Source organism: Ceratotherium simum, chromosome 14 (genome assembly GCF_057802395.1).
Source record: "Ceratotherium simum simum isolate JZ-2026a chromosome 14, ASM5780239v1, whole genome shotgun sequence".
Classification (NCBI taxonomy): domain Eukaryota; kingdom Metazoa; phylum Chordata; class Mammalia; order Perissodactyla; family Rhinocerotidae; genus Ceratotherium; species Ceratotherium simum.
In genome coordinates this window covers 46,727,356-46,740,985 of record NC_141913.1, presented here as the reverse complement: position 1 = coordinate 46,740,985, position 13,630 = coordinate 46,727,356, and the positions used below count along the sequence as shown (strand labels likewise).

At 40.5% G+C, this 13,630-nt stretch overlaps 1 protein-coding gene across 1 annotated transcript in view; it reads right to left on the bottom strand.

The window, feature by feature from the left end:
- Positions 1-13,630, bottom strand: part of LOC101408104 (O-acyltransferase like protein-like) — a 68,997-nt gene that overhangs the window by 40,823 nt on the left and 14,544 nt on the right. Inside the window, 2 exon segments of the mRNA XM_087438829.1 lie at positions 9,438-9,516; positions 11,203-11,342. Of these exon segments, the coding sequence (XP_087294955.1) occupies positions 9,438-9,516; positions 11,203-11,342 (219 nt within the window).

Sequence of the window (13,630 nt, the reverse complement as noted above, 5' to 3'; positions counted from 1 at the left end):
TTGAGCCCTAGAGGTCCCAAAATCAAGTTCAAAGGGACTTGGAAAAGGTACTGTTATGGACTGGATTGTGTCCCCCCAAAATTCGTATATTGAAGCCCTAACCCCGGTACCTCAGAATGTGACTGTATTTGGAGGTAGGGCCTTTAGAGGAGTGATTAAGTTAAAACGAGGCCATTGAAGTGAGCCCTAATCTAGTCCAACTGGTGTCCTTATAAGAAGAGGAAATTTGGACACAGACGTGGGCACACAGTTGGAAGGTGGCCTTCTACAAGCCAAGGGGAGAGACTACTCAGGAGATACCAACCCTGGCAACACCTTGATCTTGGACTTCAGACTCCCAGAACTGTGAGAAAATTAATTTCTGTTGCTGAAGCCCCCCCAGTCTGTGATATTTTGTTAAAGCAGCCCGAGCAGACTAATACAGAGACTCACCAAATCCCTGTGCACAATGCGGCAGCACTTGGGCTGGGAATGAGGCCGAGACTCTCGGAGGGTCTGTGGACAGCTGGGTTTCCTGGGCTTGTCCCACCTCACCCAGTGACCGAGTCAATGTCCTCAGGTCCCAGCAGCACTGAGGAGAAGCACCCACACCCGGCTCTAAATCCTGCCATAGGAAATAAACCAATTGACAGCCCATGCACATTCAATCAACCTTAAGTGTCTACACTGTGCCAGATTCTAGGTCTACACAGGGGAATATGAAACCTTTATTTGAAACCTTTATTTGATCTCTTTCCCACCCACATCTCGCCACGACACCCCCCTCACTAACAGGCCAGCTCAAGCCCTTGCTATTAACTTCCCCTTTTACCAAAACATGTGGCTTTCTTCCCCCCACGCCCCAAAGCTCCTGGACATGTCTGCCTGTCCCTGCATTCCAGGTGAGACTGAGCGTTTATTTCCTGACAGTCTTCCCAACAGCTGCAGGCACACATACTTTTTTTGTAGGTTTCTCCAAATGAGTAACTCCCAATTCTTCTGATTCTCCCCCAGCACACACATGTGGTGTCTCACACAAAGGCAGATATAAAAGTGCTCAATAAATATTTTCTGAATTAAACTGAGAACTGAAAATGGTATTCTGTGAAATGTTTCGGATTCCTTTTGAGACCTTAGTCAGAAAGGCACTTCTGTGGGTTATTCTCGGAGTTGTTATTAAAATAGCTCCATTTTCTCAGTCGGTGCTCAGGGAATCCCTGAAAGAGAGCAGTGGTGGGGGAAAATCACCCTTGCATTCTAGCACCATTGTTCTACAATATAGGTCTCATGACTCTAATTATAATAGGCAAAGCAAGATGGAATTAGCCTAATAGTGCTAGGAAAGAGGACAGTTGACAGCTGAAGGGAAGGAACTATTAAACACTGATTGTAAGCAACGCAGTCCTTATTGCTTTGGGCCACTGCAAACTGAGACAGTGTGATCACCATATAATGTCATAAAATTTCCAGCAGGACAGGAGACAGACTGAGAATGAGCCTCTAAGAATGGAAATATATAGCCCTTCAAAGTTGAGTCTGATAAAATTTGCTAACTCAGTGTTAACAGACCCTTAAACCAAGAGCCTTCTTTTTCAGTTCTGTGCTATCCCTGTGACCAGGTAAGGTTGTTTCCCTCACAATTAAACTTCAGTGGGATTTGTCTAACTTTTATCAGGCACTTTCTAAATGCAGGACCCTAGGCTAAGTGGCTGTGAGTCACCTCCTTCCTGACTCCCTAGCGTGTTTAAGGACCTCAGATAATTTAGCCAAAGTAGGAACTAGGTATCAGGTAGCATTCTGGTTTGAATTGTGTCCCCCTAAAAAGGTTCAAGCCCTAACCCCTGACTGTGAATGTGACCTTATTTGGAAATAGGGTCTTGCAGATGTACTCAACTTTAGACGAGGTCATACTGGGTTAGGTGGGCCTCAAATTGAGTATGACTGGTGTCCTTACACAAAGGGGGGAAATTTGGACACAGAGAAGAACATCACATGATGACGGGGGTAGAGACAGGAGTGATGCATCTCAAGCCACCTAGTTTGTGGTACTTTGTTACAGGATCCCTAGGAAATGGAACACTGTAAGTAACACCGAAATACTCAGATATGAATCGTTAGGAAACTAGCCTATAACTGAGTTTGTGATCATCGCACCCAAATTTTATCTAGGCTCTCAATACTCTGGTATTACATATTTTCATTCTCAGGAACTCACACAAAGTCTTTTGGTTAAAATTTTGTACATCCTATGGCAACCACACTGCAGTCTTTTGCCTAAAAGCAATACGTTCTGACCTGCCCAGAATCTTTTTCTCTCTCCCTGCAATACTGGGCTCCTTTCTTCTTGTCTTGTCTGCTACAGTCTCCATGTGTCAACTCCCTCCCCTCTTGCCCCAGATGAGTGAATTCTGCACAAACGGCTTCTGCCTGCTATGGCTGAGCTGGTTGCCCCCACATCTGTAGGGGAAATATTGGCAACTCCATCAAAAAATTTTAAGGAATTGCTGACAAATCCTTTCCAGATGGGAGCATTTTCTCTTGGGCAAAGACGCTCCCATTTCTATCTGCTGCCTCTGTGCAGAAGCTGGAGAAATGCCTCAGCAGTGAAGACTAAATTCCACTAACATATCCACCCAGGTCAACTCTGCTCACCCTAATCAGGGCCCTTCCTTTTTCCAGTTCCTCCAAGAGAACCATCAAAATATCTTTGTATTGATAATAGTTTCTAACCTTCCATTTTATTCTTAAACAATACATTTTGTGTGTGTGTGTGTGAGGAAGATCAGCCTTGAGCTAACATCCATGCTAATCCTCCTCTTTTTGCTGAGGAAGATCAGCTCTGAGCTAACATCTATTGCCAATCCTCCTCCTTTTTTTTTTTCCCCCAAAGCCCCAGTAGATAGTTGTATGTCATAGCTGCACATCCTTCTAGTTGCTGTATGTGGGACGTGGCCCCAGCATGGCTGGAGAAGCGGTGCATCGGTGCATTGGTGTGCGCCCTGGATCCGAACCCAGGCCGCCAGTAGCGGAGCGCAAGCACTTAACCGCTAAGCCACAGGGCCGGCCCCCATTTTATTCTAATATCAACTCTGGCTAATAAGCTTAGCAATAGCCAGAAAAACTAGGCTAACTGATAAATCTCTTAAATAATAATGAACAGTAACTCATTAGATGTAGGGAGACATTTATTCACTTGAAATGCTAATGTAATAATAACTCTGCAAATTTATCTTTTTTTCTAGGATATTTATGGCTTATCCAACAAGAATTGAAACTTAAATTTGATTGTAACAATTGGTTTTCTTTTTAACAGCACACAAATATTTGGCTAGATAGATAGATAATGTACCCGAAGCTGTAGGGATAATCGTAAATTTAGAAGACAATTTAAGGTTATTGAAAACTAACTGCAACATCAACACTTAAAAGAGGACTTTTAATAATGTGTGTGATATTGTGATATAATAAGAAATATATATTTGGTCTTCATACCCAGTTCCTGGCACAAAGCTCTTAAAGCCCTTGGAATTTCCTGAGTGATAGAGGTATTCATAATAAGCCCCTTTCAACCATACTTGAATTTAAGCTAATAAGCTGACTCTTGGAGGATGGGAGCTGGTTGCCAGAGGAACCAACCTTGTGATTAGAGAGTTGGAACTTTCAGCCCCATGCCGAACCTCTGGGAAGGAGAGAGGGGCTGGGAATTGAGTTAATCACCAATGGCCAGTGATTTAATCAATCATGCCTATGTAATGGAACCTCCATAAAAACCCTAAACAAAGGGGTTCAGAGATCTTCTGGGTTGGTGCATACATTAAGGTGCCAGGAGGGTAGTGCACCCAAGAGGGCATGGAAGCTCTGTGCCCCTTCCCACATACTTTGCCCTATGCATCTCATCCATTTGGCTATTCCTGAGTTTTGTCCTTTATAATAAGCCAATAAAGTGTTTCCCTGAGTTCTGTGATCCATTATAGCAAATTACTAAACCTGAGGAGAGGATCATGGGGAAAAAATCAGGGTTATGTGAACCTCTGATTATAGCCAAGTGGGACAGAAGTGTGGATAACCTTGGGACCCACTACCTATGACTGGCGTCTGAAGTGGGGGGCAGTCTTGTGGGACTGAGCCCTTAACCTGTGGGGCCAGCACTCTCCCAGAATTGCATCATGTGAGGGGAAAACCCACACATTCAGTGTCAGAAGGGTTCTGTGTGTAGAGACACAGTGTTTTCCTTTTCATATGTTATGTTAGTTCTTATTTGGATAACCAGATAAATACGGAAGATACTAGTGGTAAAAATTTTAGGCTTTAAAGGCCCTCATCCCTGAGAAAAAAAGAGAAAGGGGATTCAAAGTTTTGAATGAGGAGGAAAATAGGTCGACAAAACCAGAAAAATTGCAGTCCTCTATCAAAGTAGATTAGCGAACACTTAATTATAAAACCAAAGATCAAGGGAAGGTAAGCACCAAGCATAAATATAACCTCACCATGTTAAACACGAACTCACAACACAAGAAGGAATAAGATGTGACAACAATAACTTAGAAGGGGAAGAGGAAAGGGATCGAATTGACTTAGTCTAAGGAAATAAGAGGCCATCAAAAAATGAACTATCATATCCACGAGATTTTTTATACAAACCTCATGGTAACCACTAACCAAACAATCAGAGCAGAATCACACATGATAAAGAAAGAGAAAACTAAGAGAGCCCCCATACAGAACTACCAAACTGCATTGGTAGTCCGAAACACATGGGATGAGAAAAAAAAAAAAATGCAAATGAACTGGAAAAAGAGTGATAAAATAACAACAACAGGCCCCCATATATCAATAATTACCCTAAATGTAAATGGACTGAATTCTCCAATCAAAAGACACAGAGTGTTGGGATGGATTAAAAAACAAGACCCAACAATATGCTGCCTCCAGGAAACACATATCAGCTCTAAAGACAAACACAGGCTCAGAGTGAAAGGATGAGCGACAATACTCCAAGCTAATGGCAAACAAAAGAAAGCAGGTGTTGCCTTATATCAGACAAAGTTGACTTCAAGATAAAACAGGTAATGAGAGAGAAAGAGGGGCAATATATAATGATAAAAGGGACACTCCACCAAGAAGACATATCACTTTTAAATATATGTGCACCCAATACAGGAGCACCAAGGTACATAAAGCCACTATTAACAAACCTAAAAGGAGATATTAACAACAACACAATAATAGTAGAGGATCTTAACGCCCCACTCTCATCAATGGAAAGATCATCCACACAGAAAATAAGTAAGGAAATAATGGACCTAAATGAAAAACTACATGAGATGGACTTAATAGACATATACAGAGCTCTCCATCCAAACACAGCAGATTACACATTCTTCTCAAGTGCTCATGGAACGTTCTCAAGAATAGACCATATGTTGGGAAACAAGGCACGCTTATATAAATTTAAGAAGATTGAAACCATAACAAGCATCTTTTCAGACCATAATGCCATGAAGTTAGAAATCAACTACAAGGAAAAAACCGGGAAAGTGACAAAGCTGTGGAGACTCAACAACATGCCACTAAACCACCAATGGATCATTGACAAAATTAAAGGAGAAATCAAAGCATATCTGGAGACAAATGAAAATGAAAATACACCGTACCAACTCATATGGGATGCAGCAAAAGTGGTCCTGAGAGGGAAACTCATAGCAATACAGGCCCATCTTAACAAACAAGAAAAAGCCCAAATAAGCAACCTCAAACTACGCCTAACAGAATTAGAAAAAGAGGAACAAACAAAGCCTAAAGTCAGCAGAAGGAGGGAAATAATAAAAATCAGAGCAGAAATAAATGAAATTGAAATTAAAAAAAAACAGTAGAAAGGATCAATGAAACAAAGAGCTGGTTCTTTGAGAAGATAAACAAAATTGACAAACCCTTAGCCAGACTCACAAAGAAAAAAAGAGAGAAGGCTCAAATAAATAAAATTAGAAATTAAAAAGGAGAAATTACAACAGATACCACAGAAATACAAAAGATTATAAGAGAATACTATGAAAAACTATATGCCAACAAACTGGACAATCTAGGAGAAATGGATAAATTCCTAGACTCATACAACCTCCCCAAACTGAATCAAGAAGAAATAGAGAACCTGAATAGACCAATCACAAGTAAAGAGATCGAAACAGTAATCAAAAACCTCCCAAAAAATGAAAGTCCGGGACCAGATGGCTTCTCTGGAGAATTTTACCAAAGATTCAAAGAAGACTTAATACCTACCCTTCTCAAACTATTCCAAATAATAGAGGAAGATGGAACACTTCCCAACACATTCTACAAGGCCAACATCACCCTGATACCAAAGCCAGGCAAAGACAATACTAAGATGGAAAACTACAGACCAATATCCCTGATGAACATAGATGCAAAAATCCTCAACAAAATATTGGCAAACTGAATACAGCAATACATTAAAAAGATCATACACCATGATCAAGTGGGATTCATACCAGGGACACAGGGATGGTTCAACATCTGCAAATAAATCAATGTGATACACCACATTAACAAAACAAGGAATAAAAACCATATGATCATCTCAATAGATGCAGAGAAGGCTTTTGACAAGATCCAACATCAATTTATGATAAAAACTTTCAACAAAATGTGTATAGAAGGAAAGTACCTTAACATAATAAAGGCCATATATGACAAACCCACAGCCCACATCACACTCAACGGGGAAAAACTGAAAGCTATCCCTCTGAAAACAGGGACAAGACAAGGGTGCCCACTCTCGCCTCTCTTATTCAACACAGTACTGGAGGTTCTGGCCAGAGCAATTAGGCAAGAAAAAGGAAAAAAAGGAATCCAAATAGGCCATGAAGAAGTGAAACTCTCGCTGTTTGCAGATGACATGATCTTATATATAGAAAACCCTAAAGAATCCATTGGAAAACTATTAGAAATAATCAACAACTACAGCCAAGTGGCAGGGTACAAAATCAACTTATAGAAATCAGTTGCATTTCTATATACCAACAACGAACTAACAGAAAGAGAACTCAAGAAGACAATCCCATTTACAACTGCAACAAAAAGAATAAAATATCTAGGAGTAAATTTAACCAAGGAAGCGAAAGACCTATACAATGAAAACTATAAGACATTATTGAGCGAAATCAATGATGACATAAAGAAATGGAAAAATATTCCATGCACTTGGATTGGAAGAATAAACATAGCTAAAATGTCCATACTACCTAAAGCGATCTACAGATTCAATGCAATCCCAAGGACATTCTTCATAGAAATAGAACAAAGAATACTAACATTCATATGGGGCAACACAAGACCCTGTATAGCTAAAGCAATCCTGAAAAAGAAGAACAAAGCTGGAGGCATCACAATCCCTGACTTCAAAACATGCTACAAAGCGATAGTAATTAAAACAGCATGGTACTGGTACAAAAACAGACACACAGGTCAATGGAACAGAATTGAAAGTCCAGAAATAAAACCTCATATCTATGGGCAGCCAATCTTTGACAAAGGAGCTAAGGACATACAGTGGAGAAAGGAAAGTCTCTTCAATAAATGGTGCTGGGAAAACTGGACAGCCACTTGCAAAAGAATGAAAGTAGACCATCTTCTTTCACCATTCACAAAAATTAACTCAAAATGGATCAAAGACCTGAAGGTGAGACCTGAAACTATAAAACTCCTGGAGGAAAATATAGGTAGTACACTACTTGCCATCAGCCATATAGAGATCTTCTTGAATTCCATGTCTACTCATACAAGGGAAACAAAAGAAAAAATAAACAAGTGGGACTTCATCAGATTAAAGAGCTTCTACAAGGCAAATGAAACCAGGATCAAAATGAATAGGGAACCCACCAGCTGGGAAAAATTATTTGCAAACCGTATATCTGACAAGGGATTAATCTCCATAATATATAAAGAACTCACACAACTGAATAACAAAAAAACAAACAACCCAATCAAAAAATGGGCAGAGGAAATGAACAGACACTTCTCCAAAGAAGATATACAGATGGCCAAAAGGCACATGAAAAGGTGCTCAACATCACTAGTCATCAGGGAAATGCAAATCAAAACCACACTAAGATATCACCTTACACCTGTTAGAATGGCTATAATCACCAAGACAAAAAGCAACAAATGCTGGAGAGGCTGTGGAGAAAGGGGAACCCTAATCCACTGCTGGTGGGGGTACAAACTGGTGCAGCCTCTATGGAAAACAGTATGGAGATTCCTCAAAAAATTAAAAATAGAAATACGTTATGATCCAGCTATCCCACTACTGGGTATCTACCCAACAAACCTGAAATCAACAATCCAAAGAGGCTTATGCACCCCTATGTTCATCACAGCATTATTCACCATAGCCAAGACATGGAAGCAACCCAAGTGCCCCTCGACTGATGATTGGATAAAGAAGATGTGGTATATATATACCATGGAATACTACTCAGCCATAAAGAAAGACAAAATCGTCCCATTTGCAATAACATGGATGGACCTGGAGGGTATTATGTTAAGTGAAGTAAGCCAGAAAGAGAAAGACAAACAGTGCATGATTTCACTCATATGTGCGAGATAAACCAACACACACACAGATGAAACTGTTTGGTGGTTACCAGGGGCTGGGGGGATGGGGGGTGGGCACAAGGGGTGGAGGGATGCACTTATGTGGTAACTGATAAACAATAATGTACAACAAAAATTTCACAATAAAAAAAAATTTAGGCTTTAAAGCTTTTCCTTTGAAAATTTTGAGTCTTAGAAGAAATCACAGCAGTTTCCAGGTGGACTAAAATGTATTCATTCTGTGTGGCTAAGGTCAGAAGTGATTGTAAGGCCACAGGGAGTCAGAGCCAGACTGAACTTCATTGTCCACCCGTCTCTGTAGAGAGGAAGAGACTGGAACACGGGGAGATTAAGTGATTTGCCCAGGATCACACAGCTGGGATGTGACAACCAAGACCAAATGCTGGGCTCTTAATGCTAATCCATTACAACACAGGGCTTCCCACGATCCTGGTCCAGCCTTCTGGCTTCGGCAGCTGACAGATTTCCACACACGGGCCACAGCAGAGAACACTCACAATATGGAGACCAGATACCCGCCTCCTTTCTTCAGGCCTGACCAGGCAGCTGAGGGTGAGGGCAGATTGTTTGTTTAAATTTTTATTACACAAAGATTCAGCTCCTGCCTTCTCTCTACTGTCTTTCTCCTCCTTCCTTCCTCTTGCCTTCCTATTGCACCCCCCTACTCCCCAATCCCTCAGAACTCCATTAGTCTTGGTTTAGGGGATTTGTCAGGATGAAAGGTTGGTTCATTCCAGAAGGAATGGCCTTTCTTGGCTCCAGAGAGTTGGGGTTTTTCAATGTTTATGCTGAGACAAGCATTTCACTGGGTTTTCTTTTGGACCTACCCAGCTGAGACAGCGCAGTCACATCGTCTTCAGCACAGGAATCAGGGACACACACGCCCACACTGTAGTCAGCTCCATCCTGGGAAACACAATGCCACAACGCTCTTTAACATGAGTGTTCATAGAATATATGCATGATCGTTTCTAAGGCTGCTGCTGCACTGCGCATGAATTTTTTTTTTTTTTTGTGAGGAAGATCAGCCCTGAGCTAACATCCATGCTAATCCTCCTCTTTTTGCTGAGGAAGACTGGCTCTGAGCTAACATCTATTGCCAATCCTCCTCCTTTTTTTATCCCCAGAGCCCCGGTAGGTAGTTGTATGTCATAGTTGCACTTCCTTCTAGTTGCTGTATGTGGGACTCGGCCTCAGCATGGCTGGAGAATCGGTGTGTCCATGCGCACCCCGGATGCGAACCCGTGCTGCCAGTAGTGGAGTGCGCACACTTAACCGCTAAGCTACGGGGCCGGCCCTGCCCATGAATTTTAAACAGATCGGGAGAAGGAAGAGAAAGACATTGAAAGAAGAAAAGTTTGCTAACTTTGACGATGGCTTTTCCATTTTAGAGTAGTTCAAGTGAATTTGTAGAACATCAGATGCACCCATATTTAAATAAAACTATGCTCCAAGGCTTAATGCAGCTGATTATCTAAAAAGCAGCCGCCTGTGTGGGATAATCTGCCCCAGTGCCTCTCTCCCTCATATTACAGGTCGTTCCGAGTCAACACTCCTACAGTTTTCAACAGAATTGCCAAGTTGCCACTTCTTCGTAGCAGGACACAACATATCAAGTAAAGATTTTATTAATAAATCAAGCCAATAAATAGAATGCCTGTCCCAATAAAACAAGATCAAATTATAAATTAAAATTTCTGGGATGCTTCATCTAAATGTATAACTTACATGATTGTGTAGGCCTGACCTTTTGCTCTGATATCAAAACCATTAATCTGCTTTGAAAATGGGATAGGACATTTGTACACACTGACTAAGCCTCAAGCAATCATCATCATAACTCTCAGCAGAACGAGTGGAGCTGGGTGATAATCTCTCTGTCTCCAGCGGTTAGCCATTGTGAGACCATTTTACAGCGTTAATATCAGAGAGCTTGGATTTCTTATGTCATTTTCTATAATTGTTTTTAGCCAACCAGTAATGTATTTTCTTTTCGCATTGCATGACATGCATAAAGTCTCTCTCTGTATTTAATAGGAGGCTGTGCTGTTCCTAGTTTTTTTCCCCAGCAGTAAAAGAATTAACGTGCTTTAGATAGGGAGCCCTCTGACCTCAGTCAACCGATTTAGTGATGTATTCATGAAAGTCCCAGCCCATCTGCTAGGATAATCTCAAATTCATGTCTCAGACTCTGTTTCTGAGCAAGGATTGTGGGTAACGGGAAGTCCATCCTCCCTTTGGTATTCCAAAAACTGATAGTGAGTCTGGAGTTAATGCCCAGGAACATCGGCTGGGACTTGACCTTGAATTCCCCACAAAGGTCATCCAGAGGTCTTGCCCCACACAATATCGAAGGAGGAACATCTAAAGGTCGATATGGTTTGTGGACAACTGTCTCCTAGAATATCCCACACTCAGAACATACAAGCAAGTTTCTGCCAACTGTTTAAAATTTAGTTTTAACTTTTTAAAAACATCTTAATAGTTTATTTGTTTTAAATTAAGAGAAGCAATCAGTGGTGTTGTATTGGGTTCCATATCACGACATTCACTTGTCCCTCAGGAGCATGCGCACGGGTCCCCCACACTCACCTCCAGGATGTGAAGCTTGCAGTACTGCCCCCAGAAGCTCCCCGAGGGGGCGTGGGTGGAGAGGCATTCACTGTAAGATCCCAGCCTGTCCACATTTCCGTTAAGAACATTGCTCCCAAGCTTCCCGACGGAGTCATACACTGAGTTTCAAAGCAAAAGAAGTGGGCAAGGTTAGCTTCCTTGTGTCACTTTCAAATGAATTTATAGGCACTTGGCTCCACCTTCTAAACCTATTAAACTTAAGTGACCAAATAAAGAAGAGAAACAGATATATTCAGATGCCACTCTTGGAGCCTGCATTTTGCATCCACAGCCCCTCTCTTCCTCCAGGGAGAACAGGATGTATGTTATCATGTTGGTTACATGGTCTGTTGCTGAAAAAGATGAAGAGTTTGAATTCTTTTAAAAAAATAAATGCTTTGGGAGAGTAAAAAAATGTAACCAAAAGTTGGTAGCTTTTCTTTCTCCTCCCATACAGCCAAGAGAAAATACTTGTCTTTAACATTTTTATCCAATTTTGTGGGATGTTATTTTGGAGAGAGTTAATTTTTTCTTAACCTTAGGAGCAGAGGAGTGCAGCAATCGAGTTCCACAATTAATGGCACTCTGAGCCCTGGTCTTGCAAAACTCTTCTTGTGTTTGTTTGTGCTTAGGTATGTCCTTCTTTCCTTCATTTTAAATAATTCATTTCCTTCCATCTTTCTTCATCTCTCCCTTCTCCTAATTCCCTCCCACCCCTGTATGTTTGATGTGAATCCTTTCATTTGTAGGTGTTCTTGTTTTGTGTAAATGTATCTGTAATTTATATAAATGACTTTGTGCTTCAGATCTCCTGCTTCTACATATGTCACCTGGTGCTACATTTATACTATGTATGGTGTGACTGTGGTCATCTAATCCAGAGCTTTTAACTGCAGTATAATAATTGATCGCCATCTTAGACTTAGCTATTCCCCCCATGATGGACACATAGATGGCTTAACCCACAAAAACATGTGGAGACGGACTCCTCATACATGTCCCCGTATAGACCTACATGAGGATGCTGCTCAGAGATATCCAGCTTCGAGTGGGATTGCTGGATCATAAGGTTCACAAATACTGCATAAATCCCACCAGAATCTGCTCCAGAGCGACGGTCCCAATCTACACTCCCCAGGAATGCCGATTCCTAGCTCTTCTTTGCATTGTCCAGCTTTCTCATTTTGGGTGGTGAATGGATCTAAAATGATAACCAATTCTTGTTTTAATTTTCATTTCTCTAATTACAAATAAGTCAGGATATTTTTGTTTGTCAGTCAGCCATTTAAGTTTTCTGTTCTGTAAAGGACCTGTTTCTATCCTTTGCCCATTTTTAAATGGATTTTCTGTTTTTGATTTGCAAGAGCTTCTTATTATTTTATGTATTGGTCCTTGTTTACCTGAGTCACTGAAAATATTTACTCTCAGTCAGTTATCTGCCAGTGGTTTATCTATGGTGTCCTTCGTTGGACAGAAATCCATTCTTTTGAGCCTGCGATTTTTGTTCTAGTCTTCGAACAAATCTTTGTTCTAGTCAAGACTGGCTGCATAATTTGCAGGGCTGATGCAAACTGAAAATGCAGAGCCTTTTGTTTAAAAATTATTAAGAATTTCAAGATGGTGACAGCAAATTACACTTAAAGCAGGCATGGGATCCTTTTAAGTGTGGGGCCGTATGTGACTGCAAAGTTCGCACTGCTATGAAGCCAGTCCTGATTCTAATATCAGAACCATATGGTTTTTATTATTATGGATTTGTAGTATATTGAGTATTCTGCCTTCAGTCTTCTTTTCAAAGTTGAGTCTTTTGTGAACCAAACTTCAGAAAATTTATATTCAGAAAATTTCATAAAAATTCAGAAAAATTTATTGAGCTCCTCAAAATATCCAGCTGGAATATTGATTAAAATTGCTTCAAATTTATAGATTATGGGGGGGAATTGACATCATTTTTGTATTAAGCCATCATTGGATGTCATGCAATTTACTCAAAACTTCTTTTGTGGTCTTACTTATAATTTTACATTTTTCCTTGGTAATCTTAAAACAGATTGCATAAACAATTCGTATATAGTGGCTCGTTGGCTATATTCCTTGGTGTTTTATTTTCAATTATATTTTCCAATTGATTATTGCTGGTGTGGAAAAATACTATTGATTTTTGTAATTTGTTCTGGTATCTGGTGAATCTGCTGAACTATCTTATTAGCTCTGCAATCTTATTTCTTCCTCTCTAATCCTTGTACCACTTTTTCTTTTCTAGTTTTGGAATCAAAGTTTTAATCACATTTATAAAATGAGTTGGGCAGCTTTCACACTTTTAAAATTTGTAATGTTGATTGCTGGTGTTTTCATGGTCGTTCAGTTCTAAGTATTTTGTGAGTTTGTTTTCAACTTTCCACTATCG